General features: G+C 39.3%; 1 protein-coding gene across 2 annotated transcripts; it reads left to right on the top strand.

Moving 5' to 3' along the window:
- Nucleotides 1–432: 432 nt before the first annotated feature.
- Nucleotides 433–16571, top strand: LOC141901988 (serine/threonine-protein kinase Nek11-like). Of its 2 annotated transcripts, none has more exons than XM_074789601.1 (16): nucleotides 433–510; nucleotides 1840–2046; nucleotides 2451–2616; nucleotides 3604–3722; nucleotides 4132–4161; nucleotides 4280–4441; nucleotides 5799–5948; nucleotides 6252–6330; nucleotides 7431–7519; nucleotides 8054–8182; nucleotides 9310–9385; nucleotides 9475–9562; nucleotides 10334–10567; nucleotides 12591–12770; nucleotides 13622–13706; nucleotides 14395–16571. In XM_074789601.1, exons 2-16 carry the CDS (start codon nucleotides 1895–1897, stop codon nucleotides 14579–14581), a joined length of 1926 nt encoding a protein of 641 aa, XP_074645702.1. In that variant the 5' UTR covers nucleotides 433–510; nucleotides 1840–1894; the 3' UTR covers nucleotides 14582–16571. The 2 variants fall into 2 exon arrangements, with proteins under 2 accessions (XP_074645702.1, XP_074645703.1); XM_074789602.1 differs by lacking the exon at nucleotides 433–510 and adding an exon at nucleotides 831–898.
- The last annotated feature ends 1986 nt before the right edge of the window (nucleotides 16572–18557 follow it).

Here is an 18557-nt window from a genome sequence, read left to right as displayed (position 1 = left end):
CTGCTAAGACACAGAATACGAACGTTTAGAACGTTCATAACAAATTTAAGATTTAAACTATAAAAGAAAAATTTTGAAAGGCAAGACCAGCATAAAAGCAACATATGAGATAACGAATAAAGCACTTGTTTTTCACAGCATGGTTATCTTATTTGCGTATTTTTAACTTTTTTAACACATTTGTTGTAATTTTATTTTGTTCAGCCGCTGATCATTTATATGATATTTACTGAATAAATTTTTGAGTTGAATTGAATTATACTTTCTTGATATTTCTGGTAATAAATCGACTGATGAATCTAGATTTAGTATGTTAGTTAATGGAAAACGATAATAAAATCGAACAATTTACATGTATTTATTTATGTTATGGACAATAAATTGTTTTGTATTGTATTGAGATTGCGCAATAACGGAAATTATCAACGCGCGTGCGCGTAGTATCTTGGGACGCTTCCCAGTTTTTGACAGAAAACGCTTCAAGTGACATTTCAACGCTTAGATATTCGAGTAAGTGGCGAAATTAGCTCGAAACCATTATTTCATCGAACATTACGTTCCGGTTTTATTGCAGAAATCATTTTCGTATCCATAAATTGCGAAATCCGAAATTTGTTTCAACACGACGGGAGGTGTTCTGTTCACTGGATGACAAAATTGACGCACTAATTACTGAAATAAAACTATTTATGAAACTATTTGCAATCGATGAAGAAAATTAATTCCCCAGTGTCGTAATTCAGGGGGCATAGTTGCCTAACTTATAAGCGTCATCATTTATCATGTCATTGTCATTGACATTATTTGCCTGGGGGCTTGGGCTAAATAGGCCTATACTATACAACACATACATAGTTGTATAAGTTATAACAGACATTTAGTGTCCTTTGTGGTGTAGGTATGTAAAAATGTTTTTTTATGAAGGCGCTCCTAAGAAATTAATAAGTCTTACTTATGTCTCATGGTTTTGCCTAAAAGTTTCTATGTGTTAGATGACTTGCTCTTGTTCTCGTGAAATATATCAATGCTCCCTGTATCCATTTTTGCGCGCTTTTAAGGTTATGTCGCTGACCAATGGCTTTTTAGCCTCCTTGTCTCCCGCATTACATTACGCCGGTGGGTCGGTCCTCAGTGTTTTCAAGAAATTGAAGTCGACAAGTCGGGTCCCTTTGAGAAATACGGGGTCCCTACAGATCAGGCATTCAAGCTGTATCCGTAGTATTAAATATGGCAAGGAGCTGGCCTAAAACAGGAAAAGTCGCTTGAAAAAAAGACAAATATAGACTTATTGCTTAATAATGAAATATAAATTACTGGGGCTTATACTAAGGGTCAACTAAGTTATTTTGGATTTGATTGTATGAATAGTTGAATTGACCAGAAACCAGTCTAGCTGTTATATACATATACCGGTACATGTATGTATGCATTGATGACGTAGTGCGCATCCTCTCAGAATTAGTTATAAAAATATGAAATAAAGAGTTATCGAATATATTTGATAACATTATTCAAAGTTGTAATTGATATTTCGAAACGCTTGTATCGATGACGTAGTGTACATCGACCCACACAGGACACCAGGAATAACGACGCATACTCCTGCAGCAGCGAAAGCTGCGGCAATACTTTACTGAATGACGTTTTTTTTTCTTTGAATACCACATTTTTGAAGAAATTAAGTAAATTCGCCGCGGCAATATTTAGAACCTGTCCAAAATCGGTATTTGGCCACTGCAATAAAAAATTGCTTCCAAAGCCCCTGATACTAGGCATCATCATGTATGAACATAATTGCTGTTCAAATAAGATATCTAATAGTCGATGATTATGTTGCAGAATGTGGTAGTAACCCGTGGATGTGTCTGGTTGATAGATAATTCATTCATTTGAGATGCCGCTGAGAAGAACCGTAAAGGATAAAGCCTCCGCCAAGAAGAGGGTGTTGGCGAATCGGTACCAGGTTGAGAAGAGACTCGGCAGTGGTAATTTCGGCACGGCATTTTTGGTGACCGATCTGAAATGCACCGACGAGGCGAATCGACTGTAAGTTAGTCTCCATCAAATGTGTTACCTGTTCGACTCTGGGAAGCCAGGTCGTCAGCTCAAACCCTGTACATTACCGTAGTGTCCCCGGGCGAGACACTTATCCTCATTACCTCTCTGCACCCAGGAAAAAATGGGTAACTGGCCTGATAGATGACTCCTAAGCGCTTGTTAGCCCTCGGTGTTACTTTTTCACAGGGAGAGATGACCGATGTTAGAGTATCCTTTCCAGAATTTTTGGCAATTGGATTCACTTTTTTTGACAAAATTTTTGATTTTGCTATTTGCCATTTCTAAAAAAAGAGCCCGTAAATAAATGGGGCTCTCGAGTTTTTGATAATCTCGCGGGAGTCCTTGTAAGTTCTGTTTTTTTTCCTCTCTCACGCTGAAATTTGACCGAGCAGTAAAGTTTTGAAGGAGATTCCCGTCGGTGATTTGTTGCCGGATGAAACGGTCGACGCCGTACACGAAGCTAATCTATTGGCGAAACTCGATCACCCGAACATCGTCAAATTCTACGACAAGTTCCTGGACGGAGAATACTTCTGCATCGTTACGGAATATTGCGAGGTATGTGTATGAGTTAAAAAAGATAAATCGATCCTTTTTCAAACCATGTTATTGCCCGCGTTGTCCCTAACGTTGATACAAGTCGATGCGATTATATGAAACCTCAGCCGCGATCACACGGCGCACACGATTAAGCCCGGGCCAAATTGGCACCGTTCAGGCTTGAGCCAAATTTGGCCCGTGCCTTATTAGAGAGCTTGTTCACACGCAAACCATCCACTCGATACTGAACAAAGCCAAGTGGATCATTTCCGGTGCCAGTTGCAATTCAAACGCAATCATTTGTCTGGTGCTAAAATTTGGCTCGAGCCTGGTCCGACGTTTTTGGTCGGACCAATTTGGCCAGGGCCAAACAGGCTCGGGCCCGTTTGGCACCTGTGTGAACAGTTGTTCCGGGCAAAATTTGGCACGGGTCAAATTTGGCCTGGGCCAAAAATGCTAGTGTGATCGCGGCTCTTACCAGTGGCGATAAGATCACTAGCTATCGGAATGACTGATGGGGGTTGTTAGGAAACGTTCAAATGTGTTTTCAATAAACCTTCATCTTTTAGGCCAGCCATAGGCTGAGCCTTACACTATACAAATGGAGTTAATTTAAATGACATGGTTTCCAGAGCTAAGGCTCTTTGACTCCGCAAATGGGCATATATTCATACAAATCATTCATTAAAGCATTATCCATTCTCTAAATCTTATGGAGCTGAATTATGAAAAAGGGCCTCGTTAAAATGTATATGAGCTTTTCGCCAATCAGAAGGCAAAGACTCCTCTATGATTGGTTTAGCCGCAGAAATCAGCAGGTGTTCACATGAACCCGCGGTATCGTCTATCGTTTTACTTCCGGGTTTTATTTTAAGATTTACAATTGTATTTCAAGATCGATTTCTGCGAAATCTTTAGTTGATTTGGTTTGAGATTTTAGCCTGTATTCCCATTACAAAAAATGTGGAGCCCAAAAAACCAAATGATTCTAACTCTTTTTTGTAGGGTGGAGATTTAGACGTGCAAATTTCTCAAATGAATAAAAGTGGAAAATCCTTCGATGAAACGTTGATTCTGGACTGGCTCGTTCAACTGCTGTTAGCTGTGCAATACATGCATTCCCAGTAAATATACAATACTGAATTTTCTGGAATTATCTTTATTTGATGTCTTCCCATTCCACCCTTCCCATTTCGTCCCAATCTTTTCTTATTTTCCCTCTATCCTCCCTAGCAGAGATTCGAACCTGACGGCATCGAGGCTTGCCATGCTACGAAACCCTTCGATGCTTCGATGATGTCATTATTAGCCGATCAGATATCCGGTTTTATGTTAGCGCGGGTTTCCCATTTATAGTTTTTCATGAAATCTTCCTCGCCGATCTTACAACGAGCAATCCGATTTTCTTGAAATGTTCCTGAAAAAAAGTTTTGAGTTATCAGTGAAAGTACTCGTCAGAAGTAGGCAGCCGTGCATGTAGAACCCAATTAGATTTCAACTGGATCCAACATATTTTTCTTTTTTCTTTTCTAGGAGTATTCTACACAGGGATCTTAAAACGAGGTCAGGCATTCTCTAAGAAAAATATCTATTTCATATTTACTTCCTATTACATATATTTAATGATATTTTCTGTATCAGATTGGTTATATTCATGTGAAGTCGTTCTTTTTTTGCCTAGGAATATATTTCTTCGTAATAACATGATAAAAATCGGCGATTTCGGAATATCGAGGATTTTGATGGGAACGTCGGATATGGCGTCGACGTTCACGGGCACGCCGTACTACATGAGTCCGGAAGTTCTGAAACACGAAGGATATAACTCGAAATCGGACGTTTGGTAAGTCTGTCCGTCGCGTGAAATGTATATCGATCCGCGAATTGATTTTGAGTCTACAATGAATGCAATAAGATCTTCTCCAACCCGACTATAGATCAAACTTACTCATTGCAGTGCGGTGCATGAATCGGTGATGGATTTTGCAAGTACACCGCACTGCGGTGTATTGATGTAATTAGTAATTAGTAATTATCTCTATTGAAAAATGGCAGCACCTGTCAAACATAGTGAAATACCAGTAACTAACGATACATCGAGCTGTGGTGTAGACACACGATAGCGGTATTCCTATTATTCAAAACACTGTGGAATTTTTAAAAATTTTCAAATTATCTCCAGCACTATTAGGTATTGATTTGTCAGCACTGAAAGGGTTAACGAGGGAACCCACAGTTGATGATTTAACGATTTATTTTGACAGTTTTGACTTAACATCATCAGAAAAATGATAACGTTTTTTGTTTCTCTGATGATGAAGTTTAGTAAAAATTTCAGAATAAACTGTTTTACCATCAACTGTAGGTTTCACGCATTTACCAGGTACTCTGATATACTGATATTTATATCAGTTTACCGCTCAAACTTTACCATATAGATGGCAATATTGTCTATATCATTGTGTAGCATTACGAATTGTATTATCCGCTAAATTGAACACAACCCTATAGATGGCGCCAATTATGAAATGGTATGAATTTTATCATCTGCTCCCTAATAGATTGAATCTTACCTTGGCACCACTATCATTGCATTGTGGCTCAAGTGTTCAGTCTGCCAGACTGAACTAACCATATATTTTGGGATATTGTCTGTATCATTGTGTAGTGTTACAAATGTATTGGTTTCAAATTAGATTGTATTAGATCTTGAAATAGGGCATTTCCCTTCTTATTTGTTCGATTGATTGATTAATTTAGATTTTTGTAACGCTTACGAACCCTACACACCTGCTGGAAACGAAGAAATTAAAGTACATATATAGTTGGATGATCGGAGGAATTTACGGAATTCATTTCGAAGTCCATAACTGGGATTTTAACCAAATTTTCTCCTTTTCATTGGATTATTAGATAACCTACATAGTGAAATTCCTGCGTGCTAATGGGTTAAGCTACCATAGTAGGCCAGGAAAGGCACCCTCTCATCTAAAACTATGTTCATGAGGGGCAGATCTAGGGGTCTTCTCAGAATTCTAGGGGCATATCTAAAAGAAAAGGGCACTGATAACACACCGAGCACAGTGCGCGAAGCTAACACTGCTTCAGCGCGAAGCCCTTTCGAGGGTCTTCCAGAAGGCCTGTAAGACCGCCTAGATCCGCGCCTGTTCATGGTATTCGTATTGGCATTCGTATTTCAGGTCGGTGGGTTGTATACTGTATGAGTTATGTGCCTTACAGCACGCGTTCGAAGGTCAAAACCTGATGGGAGTCATGTATAAAATCGTCGAGGGCCAATGCCCGGAAATGCCATCGCAATACACCAGCCAAATAACTGCGGTTTTAAAACGGTAATTATCCGGAACGAAATTCACTGCGCACCACTGCGCGGGACTGAGTTCAGAGTAGAATTAAACCCACACAACTGTGGAACTGGATTCTGATTACATCATGATGGCCTCTGACCTGGGAAACCTGGAAAGTTTGAGGAATCAGAAAAATCTCGAAATTATTATCTGGGAAAACTCAGGGAATTTGACCAATTAGCATGTAATTCGTGAACAGGGGGGGGGGGCAAAAGGCCTACAGCTATGACTGAGACTAAAAACTTGTTTAGCTACAGCATTCCGATAATCTATACATTTTCCTTACAGAATGTTAACTAAAAATCCTGTAGAACGCCCATCAGCCGGGGAAGTTCTGAAAATGTCATTTATTGCAAAACAAATGGAGGTATGTAATACGCTACATAATAGTAATTCGATTAAAAAAAAACATTGCAAGACCTCATCAATGGAAAATAAAACGCCAGAAGTTGGTCCTGTATAAATATTCTAATGAGTCGAGAAGATAAACACTATCCGTGTAAGATGGACAGGGATGAAAATCTTCCGACCATAGACGGATTTCCGACCTTTTCTAACATTTTCTTTATTCCTGAGAACAGTGTAAATCACCTCAATTGCTTTAATCGCCTCAATCGCGGGTGTCACATCGGAGCGCTCCGTAGTTAGGAGTGCTCCTTAAGACGGTTTTCGGCAGTTGTTAGCACAACTGTGGATTCGGAGAAACCAATATGGTGTCTCATTCAAAAAGCGGCTCTAATTCAGGCCCAAACTATTTACATTTTGACCAAAAGGAAGTAAGTTTTTTGGCTAAAAGTAACTGATTTTTGTTCCCAAAAAAAATTCTTTTTTTTGAAAATATTTTCAATACTTTTTCAATATGGGCCGTTTTCATCCCTGGACGGATGACGAGAGAAATCCCACAATTATTCAGTCAAAGGTGAAAAATTCTTGAATAGAATCATCAAGCGTACTGCCATCATCAGTACGCCTGATGATGGCTAATAGTGTTTAGCCGAAACTTTTCTCGTAATAAAGTCTGAATCGTCGTGGGATTTCTCTCGTCAAATATTTTCATTTTTCGAACGATAACCACACTCAAACGTGGTGAATGGATAATAAGATAAAATCCCACTATTTACAGATTAAAAGAATTTAAAAACCAGAATTTATTTATTCAATCAAAGATATATAAAAGACACGATGTTTCGTGTTCACACCTGACGATGATCTCTAGGGTGAGATCGAAACGTCGTGTCTTTTATTTTTGATTGAATGAATAAATTACGGGGCCAGTTGCTCAAAAGTTGGTTAAAGATAAGCGGCCGTTAAATACCATAGTAACAATGAAATTTCAATTGTCACCATATCAACTATCCACTGGTTAACTCTAAGCAACTTTTGAGCAACCGGCCCCTGGTTTTTAAATTCTTTTAATCTGTAAATAGTGGGATTTTATCTTATTTTCATGTTTCGTCTGTTTCGCAGCGAATGAAAGAAACGATGAGCGAAAAACGTTACGCTAAAGATTCGACTGTGATAGCTACCAAAGACACTGCTGATATCGCTCAAGTGCTGTAAGTAGAATCCTTTCGTTTCAGCGGGTTTTATCTTCTCCCCAAATAGAGTAGACCGGTGTTTTCAATGAGAGCCAGGTCCCAGGTCCCAGACCCGTCTGTCGTTTCTAAAGAACCCACCTGTGTTTTTTAAAACCAGCTTTCGTATCAGGTACTGTGACATATTATGGGACCCTCCTGTTTTTCAAAGGGACCTGGCTTGTTAATTTCTTATTGAAAACACTGAGTAGACCCACCACCTCAACCTTCAGATGGTAATTGTAGAGAATACTGAGGTAAAATTTCCCGGCAGGGTGGCGGGTGATGTGGAATACCTTAACACCTCATTGAGAACCAGAAAAATATGGGTTAACTCAGGGAACTTGACAAATTTTGTCAGAAACCTGTAAAACTTATTGAATTTTGATAAGCTATCGACTGCAAGTTTCTTTATCAATACATCATTCGTTTGAAAATGAATTAATCGTCACATTTTATAAACAAGCAATTTCTGTAGAGCGTGTTGTAACTCGGGGAGGTCGTCTTTGTTTGTAGTAGAGTTAAATACAAACTACGAGATCTGCAGGAGAAAGAAAAACAGGACAAGTGGAAGAATTTGTCGGCGAGGGAACGAATGCGGCTGCGAAAACAACAGAAGGCCGACGAGGAATACAGAAAAATACAGTCAGTTTGAAATACAGTACATTCCGCTTGCCACGGAACTGATTGCGTTGCATACCCTAGACAACAAAATGACAAAATTGTTTAGATTTTTAGCTCTGCTGTGACCGATAGTTGATCGGTTCGGGGGGACGATCGTTCATCGTGTCAAGTTTGTTATGAATATTGTATGGAACAAGGGGATGGGGGCTCCTACTATTTCTTCAAATCGCTTTCTTCAAATTGTTCTAGACAGTTTTAATCAGATCAATTCCAAATTTGGTATGAATGCTCTATGGACCAAGACCTACCAAGTAACATAGCATTTTGCGGATTTGTCTTCCAGGGGCGACACTGGGGGTGGGCTTCTAATTCTTCAAATGGCTACTTGTCCTACAGTTTTAATCAGATCAATTCCAAATTTGGTATGAATGCTCTATGGACCAACACCTACCAAGTAACATAGCATTTTGAGGATTTGTCTTCCAGGGGCGACACTGGGGGTGGGCTTCTAATTCTCCAAATGGCTACTTGTCCTACAGTTTTAATCAGATCAATTCCAAATTTGGTATGAATGCTCTATGGACCAAGACCTACCAAGTAACATAGCATTTTGCGGATTTGTCTTCCAGGGGCGACACTGGGGCCAGGCTTCTATTTCTTCAAATGGCTACTAGTCCTACAGTTTTAATCAGATCAATTCCAAATTTGGTATGAATATTCTATGGACCAATACCTACAAAGTACAGAGCCCTTTTTTGGGTTTGGCCATGAGGGATGTCCCTAGGTTTGGGGTTTCTATTTCTTCAAATCACACAGTGGAGCTATATAAGCCGATAGGCTCCTTGTAAATTTTGAAAACTTTGATGATGATCCATCGTGACTCCAACTATCCTGTGATATGCTTGCCTTGTAGATACAAATCCTCAAAAACATACGGAGGTACAGTAGACTCTGCTTGCCAGGAAGCCAATTCCCTCAGATTATTCCTGAAGAAATGTTTTTCCTACTTCAATTTATTTTACGATGAACCTTTATCACTTTATAACTGCAAGGAGCATCTAGTGTATATATTGATTTGAATAAAAAAGAAAAATGACGCATAGAAGCAGTGCATGGTTTTGAATGATTTGGATCTTTTGAAATTTCAGAGAAGCCGCAAAAGCCCAGTTTTTAGCGAACCAAACGCAAAGGTCAGCCACAAAGTTATCGTTTGATTCTTCGAAGGTAAATAGATATGTTTGTGCAAGTTTTCGAACCTGTTCGAACGTATATTTCGTACCGTGCTGTATAGTGAAACGTTTGTGTGATTTTAGCCTCCTCCGTGGTCGCGGTCTGCCGAACAGAAAACACGAATACACGATATCAGATACAACCTTCCCGTCGATCCTAAACCAGCTCCCAGTAAGTTACCAGAGTGGGCAAACATGGTAGTGCTGCTGGCGCCAACCATCTTCGACTCATTCCATGGTTCCCACATAATGGATATTGGGAAAAACTTGGGAATTTGAAATAATAATTCCCAGTTGGGAAATATTTGGGAATTTGAAAAATTTCCCTCAAATCGGGGAGATGTTTGGGAAATTCATTTACATTTCATGTATTGCATTTGCCAAGGGTAACTTTCTTCACCTTATCGACCAGTCCCCACTAAGATGTTGACTGTAGCATGAATCACCCATGAAATACTCGGGAAAAGCCTGGGAATTTTTAATTCAACTGTAACCATGTACTGTCATCTGCAAAAGTAACTGAAGAATGCATCTCCCGACAAATATTTCTAATTTTCAAAATTTTTGCCAGGACGCCCCTTTGCACCCTCCTTGCAAAGTTTTGCTTCATTGGTGCTTACAAAATGGGTTCGGTGATGTCATAGTCACCTGGAAAATCTGCCCTCCCTCAAGGAAAATACAATCAGTTTTAATCATCGGTTTAAATACAGTAGATGCTGATTGCCCTGTGTACCCCAGACTACAAAATGTTTGAAGTTATAATTTTAGAAACCCTAATTTATGTCGTGAAGACCCATTGTCGCTCCAACTGATCTAGAATTTGCTTGCTTCAGCGAAGCTTGCTAGAAGTCAGAATTAGCCATCTCTGAATTATGCACTGTTTACCGTATCATGAAATCACTTATTACTTCTCTATTGGATACTAATCTACATATAATTCTAGTGTACCATGATGATGATGATGATATTGTTGTTGGTAATGATGACGATGACAATGATGAAACTCTTCGCGCGTATAACTCTGCTCTGATGGAGAGAGATGAAGAACAGACAGTGAAAGACGAGGGCACTTTATTACAGCCAGTTTACCACAGGGCATCGGACGATCGACCCATAACGCCGATGAAAAATACGATGGTTTACAATATGGAACATTCATCACTCGATTTTAAAGATGGTACCGAAAATAGAATTTTCAATTTCTAGAACCCAAATATCACTCTCTGAACTCCTTTAACTCAGATTGGACTTTATAAACTCTGGTAGGGCTCCTAGAACTGAAATAGGCGCCTTTGAATTCTTGACAGGATTCTACGATAGAACCCTTAGAACTTAGAAAGGTTTCTATGAACTCAAACATGACATGAATTCAGTTATATGGCTTTTGAAACTTAGATGGGACTCTTATGAACTCATGAGTTATCGTTCTTAGAACTCTATGAACTCAAGCATGACTCTTAGAACTCAGATAGGACTCCATGAACTCGGGTATGACTCTTAAAAATCAGATAGGACTCCATGAACTCGGGTATGACCTTTAGAACTCAGATAGGACTCCATGAACTTGAGCATGACTCTTAGAACTCAGATCGTACTCTATGAACTCGAGCATGATTCTTAGAACTCAGATAGGACTGTATGAACTCAGTTATGGTTCTTAGAACTCAGATCGTACTCTATGAACTCGAGCATGACTCTTAAAAATCAGATAGGACTCCATGAACTCGGGTATGACCTTTAGAACTCAGGACTCCATGAACGTGAGCATGACTCTTAGAACTCAGATCGTACTCTATGAACTCGAGCATGATTCTTAAAACTCAGATAGGACTCCATGAACTCGAGCATGACTCTTAAAAATCAGATAGGACTCCATGAACTCGGGTATGACCTTTAGAACTCAGGACTCCATGAACGTGAGCATGACTCTTAGAACTCAGATCGTACTCTATGAACTCGAGCATGATTCTTAAAACTCAGATAGGACTGTATGAACTCAGTTATGGTTCTTAGAACTCAGATCGTACTCTATGAACTCGAGCATGATTCTTAAAACTCAGATAGGACTCCATGAACTCGGGTATGACTCTTAAAAATCAGATAGGACTCCATGAACTCGGGTATGACCTTTAGAACTCAGATAGGACTCCATGAACTTGAGCATGACTCTTAGAACTCAGATCGTACTCTATGAACTCGAGCATGATTCTTAGAACTCAGATAGGACTGTATGAACTCAGTTATGGTTCTTAGAACTCAGATCGTACTCTATGAACTCGAGCATGACTCTTAAAAATCAGATAGGACTCCATGAACTCGGGTATGACCTTTAGAACTCAGGACTCCATGAACGTGAGCATGACTCTTAGAACTCAGATCGTACTCTATGAACTCGAGCATGATTCTTAAAACTCAGATAGGACTCCATGAACTCGAGCATGACTCTTAAAAATCAGATAGGACTCCATGAACTCGGGTATGACCTTTAGAACTCAGGACTCCATGAACGTGAGCATGACTCTTAGAACTCAGATCGTACTCTATGAACTCGAGCATGATTCTTAGAACTCAGATAGGACTGTATGAACTCAGTTATGGTTCTTAGAACTCAGATCGTACTCTATGAACTCGAGCATGACTCTTAAAAATCAGATAGGACTCCATGAACTCGGGTATGACCTTTAGAACTCAGGACTCCATGAACGTGAGCATGACTCTTAGAACTCAGATCGTACTCTATGAACTCGAGCATGATTCTTAAAACTCAGATAGGACTGTATGAACTCAGTTATGGTTCTTAGAACTCAGATAGGACTCTATGAACTCGAGCATGACTCTTAGAACTCAGATAGGACTCTATGAACTTGAGAGCATGACTTTAGAACTCAGATAGGACTGAATGAACTCAGTTATGGTTCTTAGAACTCAGATCACACTCTATGAACTCGAGCATGACTCTTAGAAATCAGATAGGACTCAATGAACTTGAACACGACTCTTAGAACTCAGATCGTACTCTTTGAACTCAAGCATGACTCTTCGAACTCAAATAGGACTGTATGAACTCAGTTATGGTTCTTAGAACTCAGATAGGACTCAATAAACTCGAGCATGAGTCTTAAACCTCAGATACACTTTACTGGGTCCAACTTTATCTGAGAAAGTGAGTCAAGTATATATCCTGAACTCTTGTTTTTCAGGAATTCCCGATGAACCTCAATTAGCCGAAACATACTACTCTCAATACAACGATTTTGAAGAAGATGAAGCGCCCTCTGGCAGCGACGACGAGCAGCAGGATGAATTCAGCGATGATGAATACGGAGATTTGATAGATTGTATGGAAAGTGCTTTAGCTTCGACTGATGCGGGAGAATTAGGTTCGTAGTCTAGATGTTTCCCCACCAGGTGGCGTTCCTACAACAGTAGGACTTACTAGATCAAAAATGAACTAATATTGACTTTCGATGACTTTCATTTTGATTTTCAGTCTGAGGCAAATCATGTCTCAGATTGGGTTCATTTTCTGTTCGTCATTCATTTGAATTGGAAGATTGGATACCCGATCGATTTTTTAACCCTGTTACCCCCAGACATTTTTGATGCTGCATAGGATCCACAATGAAAGCAGTCTTGTCTCTTGCTAATCAATAATAAACACCTATGTGTAGTAGTGTACTGTGCTGTACTAGCACACTTTTACAGGTCGTATATAGCCGACCAAAACTTCGCAGTGGTAAAATATTGGCTTAGTAAGTGACCGAAATTTTGGTTTAAATTGATAGTGAACAGGTTAGATGGCTACTTGAAATCACTAGTCACAATATCGATGGCCATTTGGTGGACAATATGAGGAATGTGATCAATATGCACTCAGTATGCCTGATGATGGTTAACAGTTGTTAGCCGAAACGTCGCTCCTCAAATGCAATCATTCTGATATAGAATTTTTCAATCTTGGCATCGTTATTGTGGGATTTCTCTCGTCATCATCATACACGGATATTGTGTATCTTCTCGTCTAATATGCGTGATGGCCATGCATAGCACGCTAGCAATCGACTGTTTACTCCTGACTGTTGGCAATTTGTGGATCTTTACCGACCAAAATTGGATTCTTTTACTGCCGCAGTTGTGGGTGATCTACTGCACGCACATACCTGGTTAATCCTCAGTTGCAAACAGTCGATTGCGGAACCCTCATTCATCAATTTATTGCGTTTATTTGTAGGGCATACGGCCACGATTATGGACGACGTGAAGGCAGGTGCTTACGGTCCAACGGTGCGTGAGATTAAGATCAAGAATATGAGAGCGTATCTTTTTACAATAATCAAACTACGTCTGGGGTCAGTTTCCAAAAAGGACGCTCAGTATTTCAATTCCAGTTAACATGGAACGAATAACCACTTGACTTGTATTTAGACTAAACATGGTTAACGTTTTGGTAATTGATCCCTGTACCATGGTATTTATGGTAAGATATGATTTAGCTACTGTTCAGTTACTGATCCCTGTACCACGGTATCTCAATGTGCCGTTAATTTGGATGATGTTTCATTAACCCTTTCAGTGCTGGCTAATTAATACCCTATAGTGCTGAAGATAATTTGAAAATTCTGTAAAAATTCCACCCTAGTGTGTTGAATAACGGGAATAGCACTATAGTGCGTCTACACCCTGGCGCGGTATATCGTTAGTTACTAATATTTCACTATGTTTGACAGGTGCTGCCATCTTTCAAGAGAGATAATTAGTAATTACTAATTAAATCAATACTCCACAGTGCGGTGTACTAGCAAAATCCATCACTGATTCGTACACCCCACTGCGGTGTAGACGCACTGAAAGGGTTAAACAATCCCCGTACTGTGGTAAACAAATACTGGTTTCAACCAACTTTTCTGCGACTGAGCTTTTTATGGTAGTATTTAAGCACACTGATTAACATCTAACAAACTTCCATCAGTTTCGGTGTTAAATTCCTTCATTCGTCTGCCGCAGTGAATGCGAGAAGGCTCTCGGCGACAAAAACTTTCAGAAAGTTTACGATTACCTGAAGAACGCTCGCAAAACGACTCAGGACGAGAACAAAATTCACAAGGGTCTCATCGACATCGTCGATAATATGAGTGACTGTTTTCTTGTCGATCAATTACTGTTTCTGGAGGAGCAGGCGAAATTGTCTTGAGATTTTACGGAGTATCTTGTGTGTGTCTGAAAGTACATGGTCCTTAATGAACTACGTACGGTACACAGCCTAGAAGAAATTCAACTCCGTTTGCGTTTAGTCGCATATCGTTCAAACCGCGTTCTGTAATTCGTTTTCGTTTAGTTTCGAACGTGTTCGACACTCGTTCGTTAGAGACAAATATGCGTTTCAGAATTACGCGTTTCGCTGCACGCTTATGGGTGCAACGAAACTTCGAACGCTCCTACTAGGCGTTTATAATGTTTGTACCTGTATTTTACCGCGTAGTCATCCAAATACAAGAAGTTGCACTCGAAAAGAAGGGAGCTGCTATCCGAACGAAGGCGTTGTGAGTTATGTCACTTCTAGGCTGTGCCGTACAGTAGGCTCGGCTCAAGTCAGATCCGATCGACTCGGATATCGGTCTCTTAAGTCGGAAGATTTTTTAAAAGATACGACTTCAGCACTGAGACTACTGAACTGCTGTCCAGGAATGAATAGTCTTTTAATAAGAGTACGTCGTTTGTTCGGTGCATCAAGAATATGAATTCTAGACGTGTTTTACTAATAGGATAGGTGTTGTGCGGATTTCTGCTTTTTTGTATGAATCATAAACCTTGCAATAGATTATACAATATCGATAAGAAAAAAACTGGTATCACATCAAAATGTCTGGCGTTTGATAAAACCATGTGATATTATGTTGTGCCATGTTGAAGCTAATATCAAATTCTGTTATGACAGGAAACTATGTATGTGAGTTATTGATTGGACGTATTCCAGTTTAAGACTAGCAATTCCGGATTGCAAACTCTGCCGCTTCTAGCGGGTTTACAGATTGTGCTATTCCGCAATTGTTACGAAACCTTCCTGGTCTCTGAACGAGAAATAGTACTGCTATTTTTATTCAGGATCTACTTAAGTTGCGCCAAACTTAGTTTTAAGACCAGTGTAAGAAACAGTTTTGGTTCTACAAAACTACCCGGTATTTACCACTGTTTAGGTTTGATTACACTTTTGGACTGACTTCTGGTGAAGTATAAAGGGTTCATTGCGAAAGTTTCATACAGTAGACTCCTCGTTACTTGGTACGAGTCAAAATGGAGAGCTGTTCCAAGTCGTTGAATTTTAGAAAAAATTTAAAGCCATAGTAAAACTGTACGCAGTAAGGTGAAGTCTACTGTGTCATCAGTAGGAAGGGTAGTGGTATGGCCTGGATATGCCTGTTAGATTGATGTGGAAATGGATGCCTACCTAAAGAATTTTGAAAACATATATGGAAAAAAGTGAGACCTATGAAAACATTTTGATGCCTTCTTTATGCCGTAGACCATGGAGCACAGAATTGCCTTTGCTAGCTTGTGATTCCTGTCTGATATTCTCAATTCGGAGTTTCTGTTTCAGTAGTTCAGTCAGTAGGCCTGCCTTAGTGTGTCATTTCTGCGCATCAGAAATCCTTATTGATACGCAGGTATTGTACCTCGACGTGACAAATCGTGACAAGATTTCGTGAAAATCGTGATATTTTGATGTGAAAAAAATGTGTAAAAACTTGAAGATGTAAAAAAGTGCGAGAATTCCAGCGTTCATCAATCTAACCCATGTTACAATATTGACCGTGTTGCAATGCCATTGCGTGGTGGGATTTTAGTTCCGTCCATCGAAAATATTCCGTCAAAAATGTTCATATTTTGTACATGCAAATTTACTGAAATGTAATTGGTTGTTTTCTTTACTCATTTAGGTGATTCCATTGACATCTAATTACGTTACGATAAAACCTGCTTAATCTGGATTTTGATCTAATCCATCCATAGAATTTGATTCGGATTTTTGATAAACCGGATTGATTTGATCCCACCAAAATATCTGGATTAAGCAGGATTTACTGTATTTGAATAAGTTATGTTGATTATTATTAGGTTATAGGCCTATATTCATTTTGCAGTGCTAAATTTTAATCTATTCCATTTTGTATATAGAATTGTGATCAGGAAAAATTAACAATATATGTATATTCATTTATAATAAGTCAATGCTTTTATTTTAGTCTTTAGAAATTTCTGATTCGAGATCTTGGTATTTGTCATTACAGGTAACTTACATAACCTAAGTAGGTACTCGGTCAGTAGAGATTTGAACCTGGCGGCATTAAAGACAGTCACATTCCTCTCGTTCATAGGTATTTGAACCTGATGGCATCACAAGACTGCCACATTCCCCTTGCAGATATTTGGACCTGGTCGGTGGCTTTGCGAGATGATCATTCGATTCCGTCCTCAGAGATTCGAACCTGATGGCATCATGACACCGTCAAATTCCCCCTTGCTGAGATTTTGGACTTGGTCGGTGGCTTGGGGAGAGTGTCACCATCTCGCAGGGGTTTGAACCTGATGGCAACAAGACTGTTACATTCCTCCCTTGCAAGATCCTGTCACATCCCTCCTCTTCCATGAAATAGCATGAGTAAGACAATGTTTCGCTATTTTTCTTGAGACTCGTTGTCACTAGTTTGAAGGAAAGTCGATGAACAACAACAAATAAACACGAACCATATTTCGTAATAGTTTAAGTAGTTTATTTGTAAATATTTGCATTACTTAAAGAAAAACATTACACACACACACAATATAAATGAAAATCATTTCGTTTCACACTTTTGTAATATCACAATCGATTCATAAACCTCGGCGTTGGAGATGTCCGATACCGAGCAGCCGTCAAAAAATAAGTATAACTTAGCATCATTTATTGCTGTTCAGCCCATTCATAAATAAGTACAGATTCTGCCTTGCTTACGTAGCGTTGCAACTAAACATTTCAATAAGCTGAGAATCGGGAAAATAAAAGGCTTTCGAAATATTATTTTCATAAAATGCACCGACTTGAGTAGGTATCTACAGTAGAATCCCAAAATTCATCCTGTTTAAGGGAAAACCGGATTAAAAGTCATTTAATGAACAAATGGACTACAAAGATCAAAATCCGGATCAAGCTGATCCGAATAAAGCGGGTTTGACCGTAATGAGGAGTCTCCCGTATTGTATATGGTATAGAACAGTAGACTCCGCCCCAAGTCGGATAACCGTTCAACTCGGATGTTTTTTGAAATATTTTCTGACACTATTTATGAAATACATAAGGGGTCATTCATTTATTACGTATGCATTAGGGGAGGGGGGAGGGGTTAGGGCAATTGCCTACTGTAATGCTTAATGTATATGAAAAAATGGCCGATTTTGCGTACAGTTGAAAATTTCAAATTTTATGCGTACGTAATAAATGAATGATCCCTAACATCCAAATCGGATATCGCTCGAGTCTAACACATTCTTACGCGAGTACAGATTAGACTCTCGAGTGCAGTTCCATGGAATAGCTTGGGCTAATTCACTAAATGTTGCCATAGTCAAGATCATCATTGTTTTGACAAGGCTAAAAAAAAAGATTTTCATTTCTGCTGAGCTTCAAAGTTCATCCTTTCTGCCTATCTTCCTTCTACATAACTGAAAAATCACGATCAGGCTAAGCATACCAGACCCGGCAGATATAGAAATGAACACATTACAAATTTCATTGCGGTTAACAAAAGTGACATGGTCCATCAGGAGAAACAAGGTATCATTTTTCTTTAACCCAACTTAATGGGTATCCAAACGATAGCCCATACTGAATTGGAAATACAAATCGAGACAACTGATGCAACGCAAAGTCTTATCAGATGACGACACAAACGAGTTTGACTAATTTTCATGTTCTCTTATCCTGATAATAAATGTGGGTCATATCTCTGAGATTCTGGTGGTTTTTTTCAACATAAAACGCAGGTATCGTTCAATATAGCAGCACAACATTCATTCAATCTTTCATCATTGGAGCTTTTTCCTGTGCCCGGTTTACAGACTTGTATCAACTTCTAACCCGGGGTGCTAACTCATTAGTAAAATGAATAGAGCTAACCCCCAGGACCCAGTTC

This window comes from Tubulanus polymorphus, chromosome 3, assembly GCF_964204645.1.
Source record: "Tubulanus polymorphus chromosome 3, tnTubPoly1.2, whole genome shotgun sequence".
NCBI lineage: Eukaryota > Metazoa > Nemertea > Palaeonemertea > Tubulaniformes > Tubulanidae > Tubulanus > Tubulanus polymorphus.
The sequence above is the reverse complement of the archived record's forward strand: the minus strand, read 5'-3'. Positions and strand labels throughout refer to the sequence as shown.

What these genes read in the sequence shown, in the direction of transcription:
- LOC141901988 (XM_074789601.1), top strand. Translation starts at nt 1,895, where the DNA reads ATGCCGCTGAGAAGAACCGTAAAGGATAAAGCCTCCGCCAAGAAGAGG. An exon ending in AACTCGAAATCGGACGTTTG is followed by an intron (nt 4,442 to 5,798) that starts GTAAGTCTGTCC and finishes TTCGTATTTCAG; the next exon opens with GTCGGTGGGTTGTATACTGT. An exon ending in TATCGTTTGATTCTTCGAAG is followed by an intron (nt 9,386 to 9,474) that starts GTAAATAGATAT and finishes GTGTGATTTTAG; the next exon opens with CCTCCTCCGTGGTCGCGGTC.